At 43.0% G+C, this 14,422-nt stretch overlaps 1 protein-coding gene across 2 annotated transcripts; it reads left to right on the top strand.

Moving 5' to 3' along the window:
- Nucleotides 1-214: 214 nt before the first annotated feature.
- Nucleotides 215-8,797, top strand: LOC147798561 (uncharacterized). 2 transcript variants are annotated; one of them, XR_015425819.1, is made up of 3 exons: nucleotides 215-1,797; nucleotides 3,630-3,784; nucleotides 4,432-8,797. XR_015425819.1 is itself a non-coding variant. In XM_087138800.1 (3 exons), the coding sequence occupies exons 1-3, from the start codon at nucleotides 1,662-1,664 to the stop codon at nucleotides 5,995-5,997; spliced, it is 558 nt and encodes a 185-aa protein (XP_086994926.1). In that variant the 5' UTR covers nucleotides 215-1,661; the 3' UTR covers nucleotides 5,998-8,797. The 2 variants fall into 2 exon arrangements, 1 of the variants encoding a protein (XP_086994926.1); XM_087138800.1 differs by having other exon boundaries at nucleotides 5,731-8,797.
- The last annotated feature ends 5,625 nt before the right edge of the window (nucleotides 8,798-14,422 follow it).

The following is a 14,422-nucleotide window of genomic DNA, read 5'->3' as shown; positions in this document are numbered from 1 at the left end:
GCTGGGCCTTCTTGCGTCGTCTCTTCCATCTCACAAGTGGCATTCAGAAACCACATCATCGTATCCGTATTTCATCTGGTGCGTGGGCCGACATGCTGGCTTGGCGGGAATTTTTGTTCCATTTTAATGGTTCGGTTATTTTCCCTCAGGAGGTATGGTATTCTAGTAGCAACTTACACTTGTATACGGACGCATCCCAGCAGTTCGGTTTCGGAGCTTTCTTTAATGGGCGTTGGACGCAAGGCATGTGGCCACTGAAATGAGCTCCTTGAATTTATCCATTACTTTTCTCGAACTTTTCCCGATCATCCTCGCCATGCGCTTATGGGCCTTGCAAAACCGGCGTGTCATATTTTGGTGTGATAATGGGGCTGTGGTGGTGATTATTAATAGCCAAACATCAACGTGTCCCAGAATTATGAAATTGGTTCGCATGTTTGTAGTCCTTTGTTTGAGGTTGAATATCCACTTTAAGGCACGCCATGTACCTGGTCTCGATAATGGCATCGCTGACGCTCTATCTCGTTTTCAGATGGATCATTTCTGGCAGCTGGCGCCCGAGGCCGCCCCCGTTATGACACCCTTGCCTGCCGACCTTTGGAAGAACTTAATTTAGAGGTTCACAGTCTTTTGATGGACTCAGTTGCCCCGCGTACCCATTCAGTTTACCAATCTGCTTGGCAATTTTTCTGTTGGTATATTTCCTACCATGGTTTTTTTAATACATCTTCTAGTCCCACATCGCAGCAGCTCGTGCACTTTATTGCATTTTTGTCCGTTAATGGGTACGCTCCGGCTACTGTTGCATCGTATGTCTCAGGGATTGCGTCTACACTCCGCTTGCAGGGTTCCCATGACATAACTAAACATTTCATTGTGAAACGAATGTTAGATGGTTGCCGCTGCCGGTACGGGCGGCGCGTTCAACGCCGCCCTATTACGATTGTTTTACTGGGGCGTATTATTCCTGCTTGGCACTCCGTTTGTACCAATCAGTATGAAGTCCTACTGTTTCGAGTGGCTTTCCAGTTAGCATTTTTTGGATTTCTGTGCGTCGGTGAGCTCACCGCGTCCATTCGATCTGGAATTTCACCTTTACGTCGTTCTGATGTTACCCTTCATCATACGTCTTCTGGCAGTGTGGTCAATCTAAACATTTGTTTCTCCAAGACTGACCAGTACGGTCAGGGTTGTGTAATTTCAATACCTGCTGTTTCTGAGGGCGAATTTTCCCTGTGCCCTGTTCAGGCCACAACACAGTTCCTCAGCAGGTGTCCTCGGCATTTCAGCAATTTCCTGTCCCATTTTGATGGTTCTCCAATTACACGTTCTCAATTCACTGCTGTTTCAAGGCGGGCCCTTGGCTTCATTGGCATTCATGATACCCGTTATACTTCTCATTCCTTCCGGATTGGTACGGCCAACAGCAGCCGCAATGGCGGGAATTCCTGACAATGAGATCCAACAGATGGGTCGTTGGCAGTCAGGCGTTTACCGCTGCTATATTCATATTAGCAGTGACCTTCTCCCATGAGTTTTCAAATTTGTGGCTACTTTGTACATTGGGGTCATGTTACCCCACACCAAAAACAACCGTGATTCCAACCATATGCTAACTTTTCAGTGAGTATTGATAGCTATTTAATTTCTGTTTTACTTCCATGAGCAAACCCGCCGATCGACAACAAGCCCCTTGTCTGGGTGGTTGGCGACTCGTTCATCCAGTGGACCTCCCGTGTGGCGTTATCCTCTCCTTGGGGGAAGCACTTGATGGGCTGGCAACTGTTCGCTGGATGGGTAGGTGGGGCCTGCAGCTGGACCAATTCAACGACTTCCTTCACAGCTGCTGGCTGGTGGAGCAAGCATTGCCAACATGGATCATCATACACGTTGGCTCCAATGATCTGGGCTACGTCCCTAAGAAATCAATGCTTGAGGGGATTAAACAAATTCTTGCCGTCACCCGAGCGTTATTACCTCACTCAATCATTTACTGGTCGGAGATTTTGCAAAGGGTCTCCTATCCCTCGGCTAACAGACAAAATTGGGTTGAGCGCACCAGGCGAGCTCTTAACCGTTCGGTGGGCAATCTTTTCCACAGGGCGCTGGGCGGGTTGATTGCTCACCCCCAAATTGAGTGGTGGCGGCAGGATTTATATTTATCAGATGGGGTGCACCTTGTAGATGCCGCTTCAGAATTCCTTATTTATAACTACCATACGGCGTTACTTCAGTCTTGCAGAGTAACTTGATTTCCTGTTACAATGCCAGCGCAATCACCACCTCCCCCTACACACATGAGGTCACTTACCTATCATCACGCAGCCCATTTGGCGGCGGTCATCAATGACCGTGAGGCGGAATTTCATTCTTATCACCGTCATGGGCCTTAGGATTATGAATCAATATAGCTATATAAAACCTACGTAATCAACAAATTCTTGCATACATGGAATTAATAGGAAGTCTGTATAATGTTTATGGTTCACTTTGCAGTTTATAACCCAGATGGAATGGGTAGTCTATATACGTACGGGTGTTACGTGAATAATGTCTATTCCGCGGATTACGCTTCGACTGGGAATGATATGCTAGTACTTACTGCTAGACCCGAAGTTATGTTTCGACCGGACTTGCTTTAATAATCAATGTTACATCTCATGGCTTACACTTCGATTGGGGACTATTTGCTGCAATGATTTACAATGTATTCTGTTGTCCCGCGGATTACGCTTCGACCGGGGACTTGCCATGATTAATTGTCTTATAATGTTGTCCCACGGATTACGCTTCGACCGGGGACTTGCTATGCTTAATTGTGTTATACTGTTGTCTCACGGCTCACGCTTCGACCGGGGACTCGTCTCGCGGCTTACACTTCAACCGGAGACCGGCTATGTTTAAATGTCTTATACTGTCTCACAGCTTACGCTTTGACCGAGGACTTGATAAGTGCAGCCAGTTACCGTCCGCGGATTACGCTTCGACTGGGACTTGCTTAGTTTAGCTTATTTACAATGTTGTCTCACGGTTAACGCTTCGACCAGGGGATATACTAAACTATCACTTACATAAAATGCTATTGGTTATCGATCTGGAAATAAAACTGCTCTGGCCGTACGATAACAAAAGAATTAAACTTGTGCTGGTGTAAGAGTTCATTCAATTTTTGTCTGCCATATGCGGCAATAAACGAGATTATTACAATTAATTAAATATTATCCATCGTGGATACTTCCTTGTCCTCAATGGCACGATAATTCAACTTCCTCCCATAGCAAATGCATCTTTGCAAACAGTTGTTTGCAGCACCCGTGCTAGTATATTTGACTTGACCATCCACCCGACACCGGCAAGGTTGGTGGTCGATTGATTAATATGTCTACAGTATCAATACAGGAGGTCATGGGTTTGAGTCCCAACCGACTTAGATGGTGTGTGCGTTTTTCACAAACGATGGTATTTATCGAGTATTCAGTGTTATATGTCGGGAAAGGCAAATTTAAATTATGAAAAGATTTTTTGTGCAAAAAAATGATAAGGAGTGATGCCTTTTAAGGCACCAATCATTGTTGGGAGTACATGTATATGACATGACTCTTGAAAACATTTTTTTTTAATAATCACAGCTCTTCCTGAGATGGAATCTTCTCTGAGGAGAATGAATGATGAGACAGGAAATGGGCTGAGTTCTTACCGTAACGAATATCCCCAGTCTACAGACTCCTCACAGTCATCTTTTGGAGCTGTCACTCACAATTCAACTGGCAAAGCTACTGTCGGGGTAAATATGGACAAAACATGAGTTTTATGCCATAAAACATGAAGGATTACAGGCATTATTAGATAACTGATGCTCCAACTGATAATACTTTCAATATTGTGTCTTGGGCAAAACCATCAGTCTCAATATGTCATTTGCATTCGTTTTGAAGTCGTTTGACAAACGTCATTTTTTCTTATTCGTGGTCAGGTTTTCTTGTGAAAAAAAATCACACTTCTGAAGCCTTCTTATCTGCCCAAGAGGCAAGGAAAGCAAACTGTACTCAATTGCTGGTGTGGATCGAGTGAGGATCACGGAATGCTACGATTTCTTGGCTGTGCGTAAATGACCTGTATAATTATACAGCCTGACATAGAAATGGAGGAAAAAATCGAACACAGTGGCAAATACTCGTCAAAAGAAGATGTATTAATTAACCTGAGTTGTAGTATTGGCCCATCAGCAGCATTTGTAAAGCTGATGCGGTACGCTATTCTTATACCAGGCATTGCTGCTTTATCGAATATTTACAACAAACAATTTGTGTAAATGTAAGAGGTGTGCCCCCCTTCTTTTTTGTTTACTAGTCCCCTTAAAATTTTACTCTTTATTGTTTTCTTTCTTTTGAATGATACACCCCCAACCACTTTTTGTTTTTGCTTTTGGAGTTTCAACTTGGTTTAGCCCACTACACCTGTGCTTACTGTAGACAGTAAGATCCCCTTCTTGAAAGTGGAGTGACCCTGGATGGGGTGGTGCACTGGTCTGGGTGGTGTGGTCGAGCATGCTTTAGTGCTGTACCATTCACTACCTATTCCAACCACCTTGTCTGTGTTCTCTCCATTTCAGGTAAGGAAATTTCCTCTCTTTTTGATATTATTTAGAAGTTTGATGAATCCCAATGATAGTTTTGATTGTTAAGAATCTTTTGTTTAAAGTTTGGATTTTTTTGTTTGGTTTTGTGAGTCGACTTTTTTTGTCAGTTGTTGCACACGCTCTGCTCGACTATACATGTACTTTTGCTTGTATGTAACATGCAGGTCACTCTTGACCAAAATCTGACCATATTCTGGTCCAGAGAGTGTATTTACTTCTGGATTTTCCATTGAAACCATATGATGTTTTGCCTTGATAGCCCCAGTTTCATGCAGATTATAATGTATAGATTACTTTTATATTAGTTTTCTTGATTGTTACTTTTTAATAGTCTTAGTATCATGAAGTTTTTCTTTTCTTTTCATTTTGTGAATCCTAAGTTTACTTGTAGCCTTATGGTAAAACACTGTCTGACCACAGGCCAGGCCACAAGGCCCAGTCCCTGGGTGGACATTCCAGTCCAATTAGCTTGGGGCTTGTGTAGGGTAGCTGGTATTGGCCAGGCTAGCTTGGTACAGTGTCATTGATTATGGAAATTGCCACCTCCTTTTTGCCTGACTGAACAAGAGGCAAGTGCCAGGCTGTGCAGTGTCTGGATTGTTAATATTGGGAAGTTGGAGTCCCACCAGTGTTAAGGGCCTGGAGTCTTATGTTTTTATCGATCAGGGTTTTGTTTAGATTTGTGAACAGATTTGGTGCCACTATTAGGGCAGGGTCTAGAAGATTTTTTTTATCATTCTGGCTTGTGGAGTAGGCTCCATCTTTAATTAGACTTGCACGGTCCTTGCTAGACTCCAGTGACAGATGAAGCTCACTTTTTTGTGTGTATGAGAGTTTATACATATACTTTTGTTATACTTTTTTCACTTTATGCTTTGTTTAATTTTGTAGTAATTATTCTTATACTAAGTTCTTTTGTTGATGAGGATTTGCTGTTGAACGTGCTTCAGTGCTGTACCATTCACTACCTATTCCAACCACCTTGTCTGTGTTCCCTCCATTTCAGCCTGCCAGCAATCACGGGTCACAAGCCTTCCACTCCATTACATAAATACCAAAATAGATCATTTCTGTTCATTTTGCTTTTTCAGGAGTTCACAAGTGAATCTGATTCATCCAGCGCCATAGACAGCAGCACTAACTTGGACACTAACAGCAGCAGCGAAGATGAACAATGGGAAGGAGAAGCAGCAGATCCTATAGATTTCATCAAAGTAACAAAAGACACCCATGCTGAGCAGAGAAGCTCTGACACAGTTCCTGTTAGTGCAGAAGGAGGGGACTTTCATTCCAAATGTAAAGCTCTTTTGATATGGGTGTGCCACTTTTATTTATGTGGCAGAGTAATTATCTTATAAGCGATCGTGCCCTAGATAGGCTTCTCCACTTTCTGTCACTACTAGTCAAGGTGATAAGCAAACAAATCACTGCTGTTTGCGAGATTGCAAACATCAATTCCACAGTCAGTTTATATGATTAGACGGCATCTACAATTCGATCGAGACTCATTCATAAAATATGCTGTCTGCCCAAAGTGTACTAAGTTATATAACTTAGGGGAACTGTTCCATGTAGTTGATAGGAATGCTAATCCTCGGCGATGTTATAATTCTTGGACGAAATCAAGAGGGCGTCAGGTCACCTGCAACAGCAAACTAGTGAAGGTGGTTCGAGTCACCGACGGATCGAGAAAATATCACCCGCTTAAAGTCTACTGCTACCAAAGCATAATTGAGAGTCTTCAAAATATGGTTAAACACGATGATTTCTTGCCCGCATGTGAAAAATGGAGGGAGCGAAATATTCCTGACAAGTATTTGGCTGATATTTATGATGGCAAAATGTGGCACAAATTTCAAACTTACTATGATAAATTACTTGAAACGGGGGGAAATTTCTTCAGTTTTATGATTAATTGTGACTGGTTTCAGCCCTATGTCGAAGTGTCTCTGTCGGCGTTATTTACTTGACTGTACTGAATTTACCAAGGGAAATAAGATTCAAGCAGGAAAACGCCATCATTGTAGGGGTCATACCTCCTCTTGACAAGGAATCAGCATCATTGAACAGTTTTCTAAAACCTACAGTGAATGAATTGAATGCTTTGTGGAAAGGTGTTCAAATTAAAAAAATGACGAGGTTATGGCAATTCGTGGAGCGCTAATGTGTTGTTCAGCAGATTTGCCTGCGAACAGAAACTTTGTGGTTTTTTGAGCCACAGTGCTTCACTTTTCTGTTCAAAATGCTTAAAAAGGGCTCCAAGCGTACAAACGGAGAGGTGGACAAGTCTGGGAGGCCGAAAAGGAAAAATGATTGGGGGGGTTCGATAGGAAAACGTGGCTTCTAAGAGATAATAATGGCCATCAGAGATCTGTTGCACAAACCAGGCAAACTTCCTGTTTAACTGAAAGAGAGAAAATTGAGAAGAAAGTTGGAGCGCGATACAGCTGTCTACTTGACTTGGAGTATTGCGCCATTGATCCAATGCACAATCTTTTTGTAGGGACAGCAAAACATGTGTTTGGTCACTGGGTTAAGAAAGACATACTTAAGAGAAAAGCTTTAGATAAAATTGACGAAAAAATTAATCATATTTTGGCTTCGACAGACCTTGGACGATTACCAACGCGCATTGTTTCAAATTATGGGCACTTTACAGCTGGCAAATGGAAGAACTGGACTCTTTATTTTTGTATGAATTAGATGGGATTCTTCCTGTGGAACATCTGAAGTGCTGGCAGACATTTGTTCTTGCATGCAAACTTATCTGCAAACCGTTCATATCTCTTGCTGAAGTAGAAAAAGCAGACTTTCTGTTCTTGAAATTTGGAAAGGAGTACGAAAAACTATGCGGTTCTTTGGCAATAACTCTCAATATGCATCTTCACGCTCATTTAAAAGAATGTGTCATTGATTTTGGTCCGGTTCCAGCCTTTTGGTGTTTCTCTTATGAATCGTTTCATGGTTTTATTAGACATACCAACCAATAATAGCAATATTGAGGTGCAATACATGAGATCTGTCACAAGAATTCCATTTGTGAAAAATATCACTAACCAACTTGACTTTAGCAAAGACTAGTGGAAATATGTAACAGCGTTTCACCAGGTCACAATTTTTCAGAACAAACCCCTATTTCGTCAACTTTAAGAACACTTTTCAACACATGGAGAGGGTCGCTTGTACTTTCAACTTTTTCACAACTCACAGCAGTGAAGCAGGTGGGGCATGGCGTTATAGCTTCATTTGATTCAGATGATTTAGTTTATCTGCTACAAATGTACCAATCTGTTTATGAGGACACTGGATCAGAGAGGGATCATTTGCAGCTAACGTTTCACAAATATGGAGTTATTCATGTCGGCAACAAACTTTTTGGATCGTGCTTCAACAAGAGATTGCAAAGTACAAGTGGCATTGTGGCTCACAGGGTGGATGATGATTGGAATATTGATTCTCTTGCCGAGTTAAGACCAGGAGTAGTCAAATATTAAACATACAATACTTCTCAACAGTGTTCCAGTTCCCTACATTCTCGCTGTTGTTCGATGGTTTGTCAAAGATCAAGCGAATGAAGGTCGCTATTTAGCACCAATCACATGTTGGCCTAAACGGTCCTATTTACAAGGAGGGGCATCATCTTTTATCCTTGTGCAACAAATCAATGGAAAGTTTATTGCAGCACACGACAACGACGGCAACATGGCCCTGTCTTTACTGAACCGACAGCTCTTCTTTTAGTTTTAAAGGCTTAGCAAATCGTTGGTTTTTCAGTACTTTAAAAACACTGCAAAGAAATATAAGGCTGTATATTGTAAATTCCAATCAAAAGTGGATATTTTAATATAAAAGTTATATGATATCAGGACTGAAAGTGTCACCACCACGAATGCAGCAGTATTGAATTTTGGAAAATAAAAAGATCATTAATTTTACTAATGCGATTAAATTTAGTTGAGAGTGTTTCATGATTAAAAAACTGCTATGGGCAAGTTATGGATTTTGTAATGCTGAATGTGGGTATTTTACAGCTTCAGGTCGTTATGTATGGAAAGGTTCAGAAGTAATTAAAAATTAATGGAGATGGTGTCTTTTCTCATATTTGGCATGTATTCTATGAAATATCTATACACAATAAACCATTTAGCATCCATTTTAGTTGACATGTTGTCATGAATCTCGGTGCTTTAAGAAAAGAGTTACGTGTTTTAAGTTCTCATCAACTGGACTTTTCCAGCGGCATAATTAGATACATAACCATATGATTTCTCCAACAGGACCGAGTCGGTATTTATTTCAACAACAGTCGTCAATGGTAGAGAGCTGGATCCAGGCCTGTCACTAATGGCATGCCATCGAAGTGAAACATTCCAGCTGACACACACTCCCCCTTTGTTCGATTGCACAATTTTTGACGAATACCAGCTTTGAAGTGTTCGCGATCACTGGCTACTAGGGGTCAGATGGACTGCACTCTCGCTCCAGCTGGCTGAAGATGAATGGGTTTGTGGCCTTGCATACATTGCTCTACCTTTCCCATCGGACTCGCCTGATCACTTCCCGCCAATTTCATTGTTTTTAACGGTGTCTTTATCTGACTTTCATATTGACAAACCATCGAGCAGACTACTGGCGAATCGTAGCAGTGTTGAACGTTACACTCTGAACTGAAAATATCAAGAGGGCTTAATAAAGCATATGATATACATCTAATTTATTCAAACCTTTGCAGTAGCCTTCAAAATGAAAGAGAATTACCCCTTGATTATTTTTCTCCTGCTTCGGGCTAATGTAATTCTAAACTTTCAGCCCATATACCGTCTCTAGCCATTTCCAAAGCTGATCTTCACTACATGGTACCTTTCCGAATAAATTTTCTATGCTTAGTTAGTGAATTAATAAACAATAAAATGGCAATTTAATTTAAAATTTTCCTTGAATGCATAAAATGCTCATGAGTTGCCTTCCAACCATCTGAACTGGCCTTCCCGAACACAACTTATTTGCCATGATGTCAGTCCCCAAAAAGCAACAAAACAATCTTCCTGCAGAACCTAGTGTTGTATGCAGTGCAGGCTGCAAGACATGCCATTGTCCCTTCCACTCTCTACTTGGAATGTAAGACCAGCCTGGGGTGACAAGGGCCACAATTAGCAGGAGGATTTGTCTGGCGGGAATACCTTGACCCCATGCGGTCAGCCAAAGTGGGACGTACCCCTACTGTAACAAGGGACAAAGAGAATGGACTGAATGACCGCAGATAGGACAGAGATAAAAATGTTTAGTAAAAAGTGTTCAAGTTATTTTCAGGCGGGGCACTCATTTTGTATTGTGATTTTGAGGAATACGTGATCAGAGTTGGAATTTGAAGTTCAAATAATGTGACAAATGTTGGTTCATAAAATGGGAGATATTTGTGTAATTTAAACAAAAGATGTCGCTGCGATGTTTATCTTTTATCATGCCATGATTACACAAATGCTTTCTCGGTCAGTTTCCAACGAATCACTAGCCTCGTGTGTAGTTTCCTTGTCACGTAAATGATAGCCTGAAACTCTGGAAACATATGTAAAATAACCATGCCAAGTTTGGCTGTGGAACTAGCAAAATTCTGATTAATTGTAAATTTTATGTGGATGTGATTGTCCCATGTTAAGAAATACATGTAAGTAGGAAGCTGATGACTTTTGCAATATGTAAATGTGTTTTCTATTTGAGCATACATGCAAGTTATTCTAACCTCTCTGTTCGCAAATCAGAAAGAAAAACAAAACATTGGCATTTACAGTGCAGTTTAATTTGCCGCATGCTTGCAGCATGCTTGCTACAAGCATGTTGTACACTTGGTGCATGCTTCCAGGCAAGATTCAAACAAGCTTGCAGGTATTAAAGCTTGCTGCACACTTGATGGCAAGCTACATGTAGCTATAAAAAATGCATGTATGCACGCTTCTGGGCAAGCTTGCCTGCAAGCTTGCAGGCAGCTTGCCAGATTTTCCGTAAGGGAAATCTTGCCCATTATCCATGGCATTAGGCATATTGTCCCGCCCATCCTGCACATCATGTTTGGGCTTGTGAGGTTTTAAAGAAGCATAGAGGAGTTATGTAGATCGAAGGATAAGGGACTCTATTAGACGATGACCAGCAACTGAATGAGGAATGGGAAAGTCCATCTATTGCTGCTGCAGAGAGCGAACGAGAATACATGGGGATTTACCATTTTCTATCGCAAGCAATAAAGCCCGCGTGATATTAGCACATTACGTAAGAGTGCCAAGGTAGAAAGCACACGGAGAGGGTGTGGTCGCCATTGATCGTTTTCAGCACAGCTACGCCGGACGTGCTTTTCTCTGTTTCTCCGTGTCCTGCACGATGTCTGAGGCCAGCGACGCACAGATTTCCGATACTGATGTACAATGTGCCCAAGGTCCTCAACAGCCCCTGTCCTTGACCGCCAGGGACGTCTCAGCTATAGTGAAAGCAGGAGTATCTGAGGCCCTCGGTTCTTTCCAGTCGCACTTCGACAAGGTTATAGCCGAACGTAAGCTCGAAAGCGAAAAGGCGCTGCAGCAAGTTCAGTCCCTGAAGCGAGCGAGTGAGTTACAATTTCGTTTCAAAGGTAACCGTACGCAATTCGAGTTCAACGAGAAAATAGCTCAAAGCATCGAAGCCGCTAAAAAATTGTTTCAGGAGAATTCCTCAGCTGCCGCTCAGGAATCCCTTACAGACGCGGTTGCAGAATTGCGTAAGAGAAACAAACTCATCCGTCTTGCAGACAAGTCAGAGGCAGGTGGGTTGGCCTTTCGTCTGTCCGTTGGTATGTTTGTCATGTTCAGCTTTGCCCTAACATGCACACATTTACATAATTTTCAGTTCTACACCTTCATGAGCAGTACGCAGAGAGAGGCGGAACACGCCAAAATACATGTCCCTTCTATTTTGTCCTTTTTTCTTTTGCGGGCGGTCTTAACACTGCTGATTGTTTCGACCAGAGTAGGCCAAACAGGGGCGATTTCCGCACTTTCCATTCAGGGTCCTGTTCGCGCCATTTTAGTAATCAGTTTATCATTTCTGGTCATTTGATGTTCAATTGCGGTTTTGTTCTCCAGGTTGGGCTGCTGTCGATGAATACGTCAGTGATGAGTTGGCAGATGACTCAGAAGATGAAAAGCGAATCCGCTCGGCTCAATCTCGGGCCTTGGCCAAACGCAAGAGAGCCAGGGCCTCATCTAACCCGAAGTCGGCCCAAGAGAAAAAGCGCCTGGCTTCAGCATCACCGGCTACTCCAGATAGTCTTTTTCGCAACTATAGTGGCCAGTATAGATCGACGACTCGTCCCCCATACGGCGCCAGCTTTGTGTCAGCAGCAAGATCCTCCGACATCTGCTTCAGATGCGGAAAAACGGGCCATTGGAGGAAAGACTGCGCTGGCATCCAATCCAGTGGCACCAAAGACGTCAGTCCCTGGTAGACCAACGACAGCAGAAGACACAGGGTACTTGGAGCGGAGGACAGATCCTCAGTACGATGAGTTCTATTTAGACAACTATTATGATTACGAACAGGGTGTTGCGGAACCAGAGTTAAGAGGACGTATACACTCGTGTATTACTTTTTGGGAGGAAATTGACACTTATCCAGAGGTGCTGGACGTAATCCGTACGGGGTACAAGATTCCTTTCATAAACACACCCCCTACAAAGTAACTTAAGAACAATCGTTCTGCAATCAGTCATTCTGAGTTTGTATTGGAGGCCATAGAGGAACTTCTGATGAAGAACCTTATTTCGGAGTTCAATTCCCCGCCACAGGTCGTGAACCCCTTAACCGTTTCGGTACTAAGTTCCGGCAAGAAAAGGTTGATTTTAGATCTGCGATACGTGAACCAATTTGTCTGGAAAGACAAGGTTAAGTTTGAAGACTGGAACGAAGCATTGGGTTATTTTAGAATGGGAGATTTTTTGTTTTCGTTTGATTTAAAATCTGGCTATCATCATATTGAAATATTTAGCCAGCATGTACAGTACCTTGGTTTCGTGTGGGACCTGCACGGAACCACTAGATACTTTGCCTTCAACGTTTTGCCTTTTGGTTTAACTACTGCTCCCTACATTTTTACTAAAGTAATTCGACCCTTGGTGGCCCACTGGAGACGCAGAGGTATGTATGTAGTGGTTTATCTGGATGATGGATGGGGGAGAGCGGCTACGCTTGCTGATTGTGCCGCTGCTTCCGCCATGGTCAAGGCTGACTTGATTTCTGCGGGGCTCGTTCCCAACAGGGAAAAATCTATATGGTCCCCTACGCAGAAACTGACCTGGTTGGGGTTGATCTGGAACGCTCAAGATGGTTCCATCCAAGCCACAGACAAAAGAGTAAAGGACACTTTGGCTTCGCTTCAAGCGGCAATTGACGGCCTCCCACATGTGACTGCCAGAAAATTAGCGTCTGTGGCAGGGAAGATTATGTCTTTTTCTTGTGTAATTGGGAACATATCACAGCTCAAGTCACGGTATTTACACATGGAGATTGTTAATAGGAAACACTGGGATTATGAATTCTCTCTCCCTCCATGCAGTAAAGCGATTGAAGAGTTATTTTTTTTGGAAATCCGAGTTGCCGATACTTAACAAGCGTGTATTGTCTGAATATTCTCTCCCCCAGGTTTTGGTCTATACAGATGCAAGCCAGTCAGGCTGTGGCGCGTGGACTATGGATTCCCAGAAGATGGAATTCCAACAAAACTGGTCAGTTGCAGAGAGAGGTAAAAGTTCCACATGGCGTGAGCTAAAAAGGGGCATCCCTTGCTATACGAGCGTTTGCTCCAGCTTTAAGGGGCAAAGCCGTGCATTTGCGTACGGACAATACAGGAGTGGTTGCCATAGTGCACAAAGGGAGCATGGTACCCGAGCTACAAGAGCTGAGTATGGATATGTTCTATTCCTGTAGACTCAACAACATAGACTTGAAAGTCGAGTGGATCCCTCGTCGGGATAATACCGACGCAGATTATCTCAGTAGACAGGTTGACCTCGACGATTGGGGCGTGTCGCAAGGGTTTTTCAGTTTTATGGACAGAATGTGGGGCCCGCATACTGTAGACAGATTCGCAAATGAGTACAATGCCAAACTGTCAAACTTTAATTCCAAGCACTGGAGTCCGAATGCTAGTCATGTTGACGCTTTCACCACAGACTGGAGCAAAGACAATAACTGGCTTGTGCCGCCTATAGATTTAGTTTGCAAGGCCCTCCAACACCTAAAAGTATGCAAAGCCAAGGCTACCTTGGTAGTCCCTGCATGGCCTTCAGCCGTGTTTTGGCCATACATATCTTCGGGCGACAGCCCTTTTCATGGCCTGATTATTGAGGGCATTAGAGTTAGCGATCCAACCAACATTTTCGTACAGGGGAAAAATGCCAACTCTGTCTTCGGCACCTCCAGAATGGTTAGTCCAGTGCTTTGTCTTAGGTTGCAAGGTTGAACGAATCGCTCGCCACTGGTCGCTCGGTCGTACCACTTGGTTTGTATTTTGCCGCTTGGCTTAAGAGAGTAATAAATCCGCTTGGTGGCTCTCGTTGGGTCGGTTGACCCCATAGTGCACCCAATACATCAGAATCCATGATAGCCGCTTGGCGGGGTTCATTTCCTGAATGAAAACCTTCGGTTTATTCAGTGTACGTTTTCTTGCGACTCCTTTTTTCTTTCAGAGGTGACGACCTTGCGAAGGTGTTACAGGATGTGTTAACGGCCTCAAGAGCAGTCAGCACGACACAAAAGTAC

This window comes from Acanthaster planci, linkage group LG07, assembly GCF_054643075.1.
Source record: "Acanthaster planci isolate LZ-2023a linkage group LG07, COTS_SCS, whole genome shotgun sequence".
Taxonomy (NCBI): Eukaryota; Metazoa; Echinodermata; class Asteroidea; order Valvatida; family Acanthasteridae; genus Acanthaster; species Acanthaster planci.
The sequence above is the reverse complement of the archived record's forward strand: the minus strand, read 5'-3'. Positions and strand labels throughout refer to the sequence as shown.

Excerpts from the sequence above, each read along its gene's own strand:
- LOC147798561 (XM_087138800.1), top strand. The coding sequence starts at position 1,662 with ATGAGCAAACCCGCCGATCGACAACAAGCCCCTTGTCTGGGTGGTTGG. Across the intron at positions 1,798-3,629 it reads GGCAACTGTTCGCTGGATGG|CTCTTCCTGAGATGGAATCT; the intron begins GTAGGTGGGGCC and ends TAATAATCACAG. Across the intron at positions 3,785-5,730 it reads CTGGCAAAGCTACTGTCGGG|GAGTTCACAAGTGAATCTGA; the intron begins GTAAATATGGAC and ends TTGCTTTTTCAG.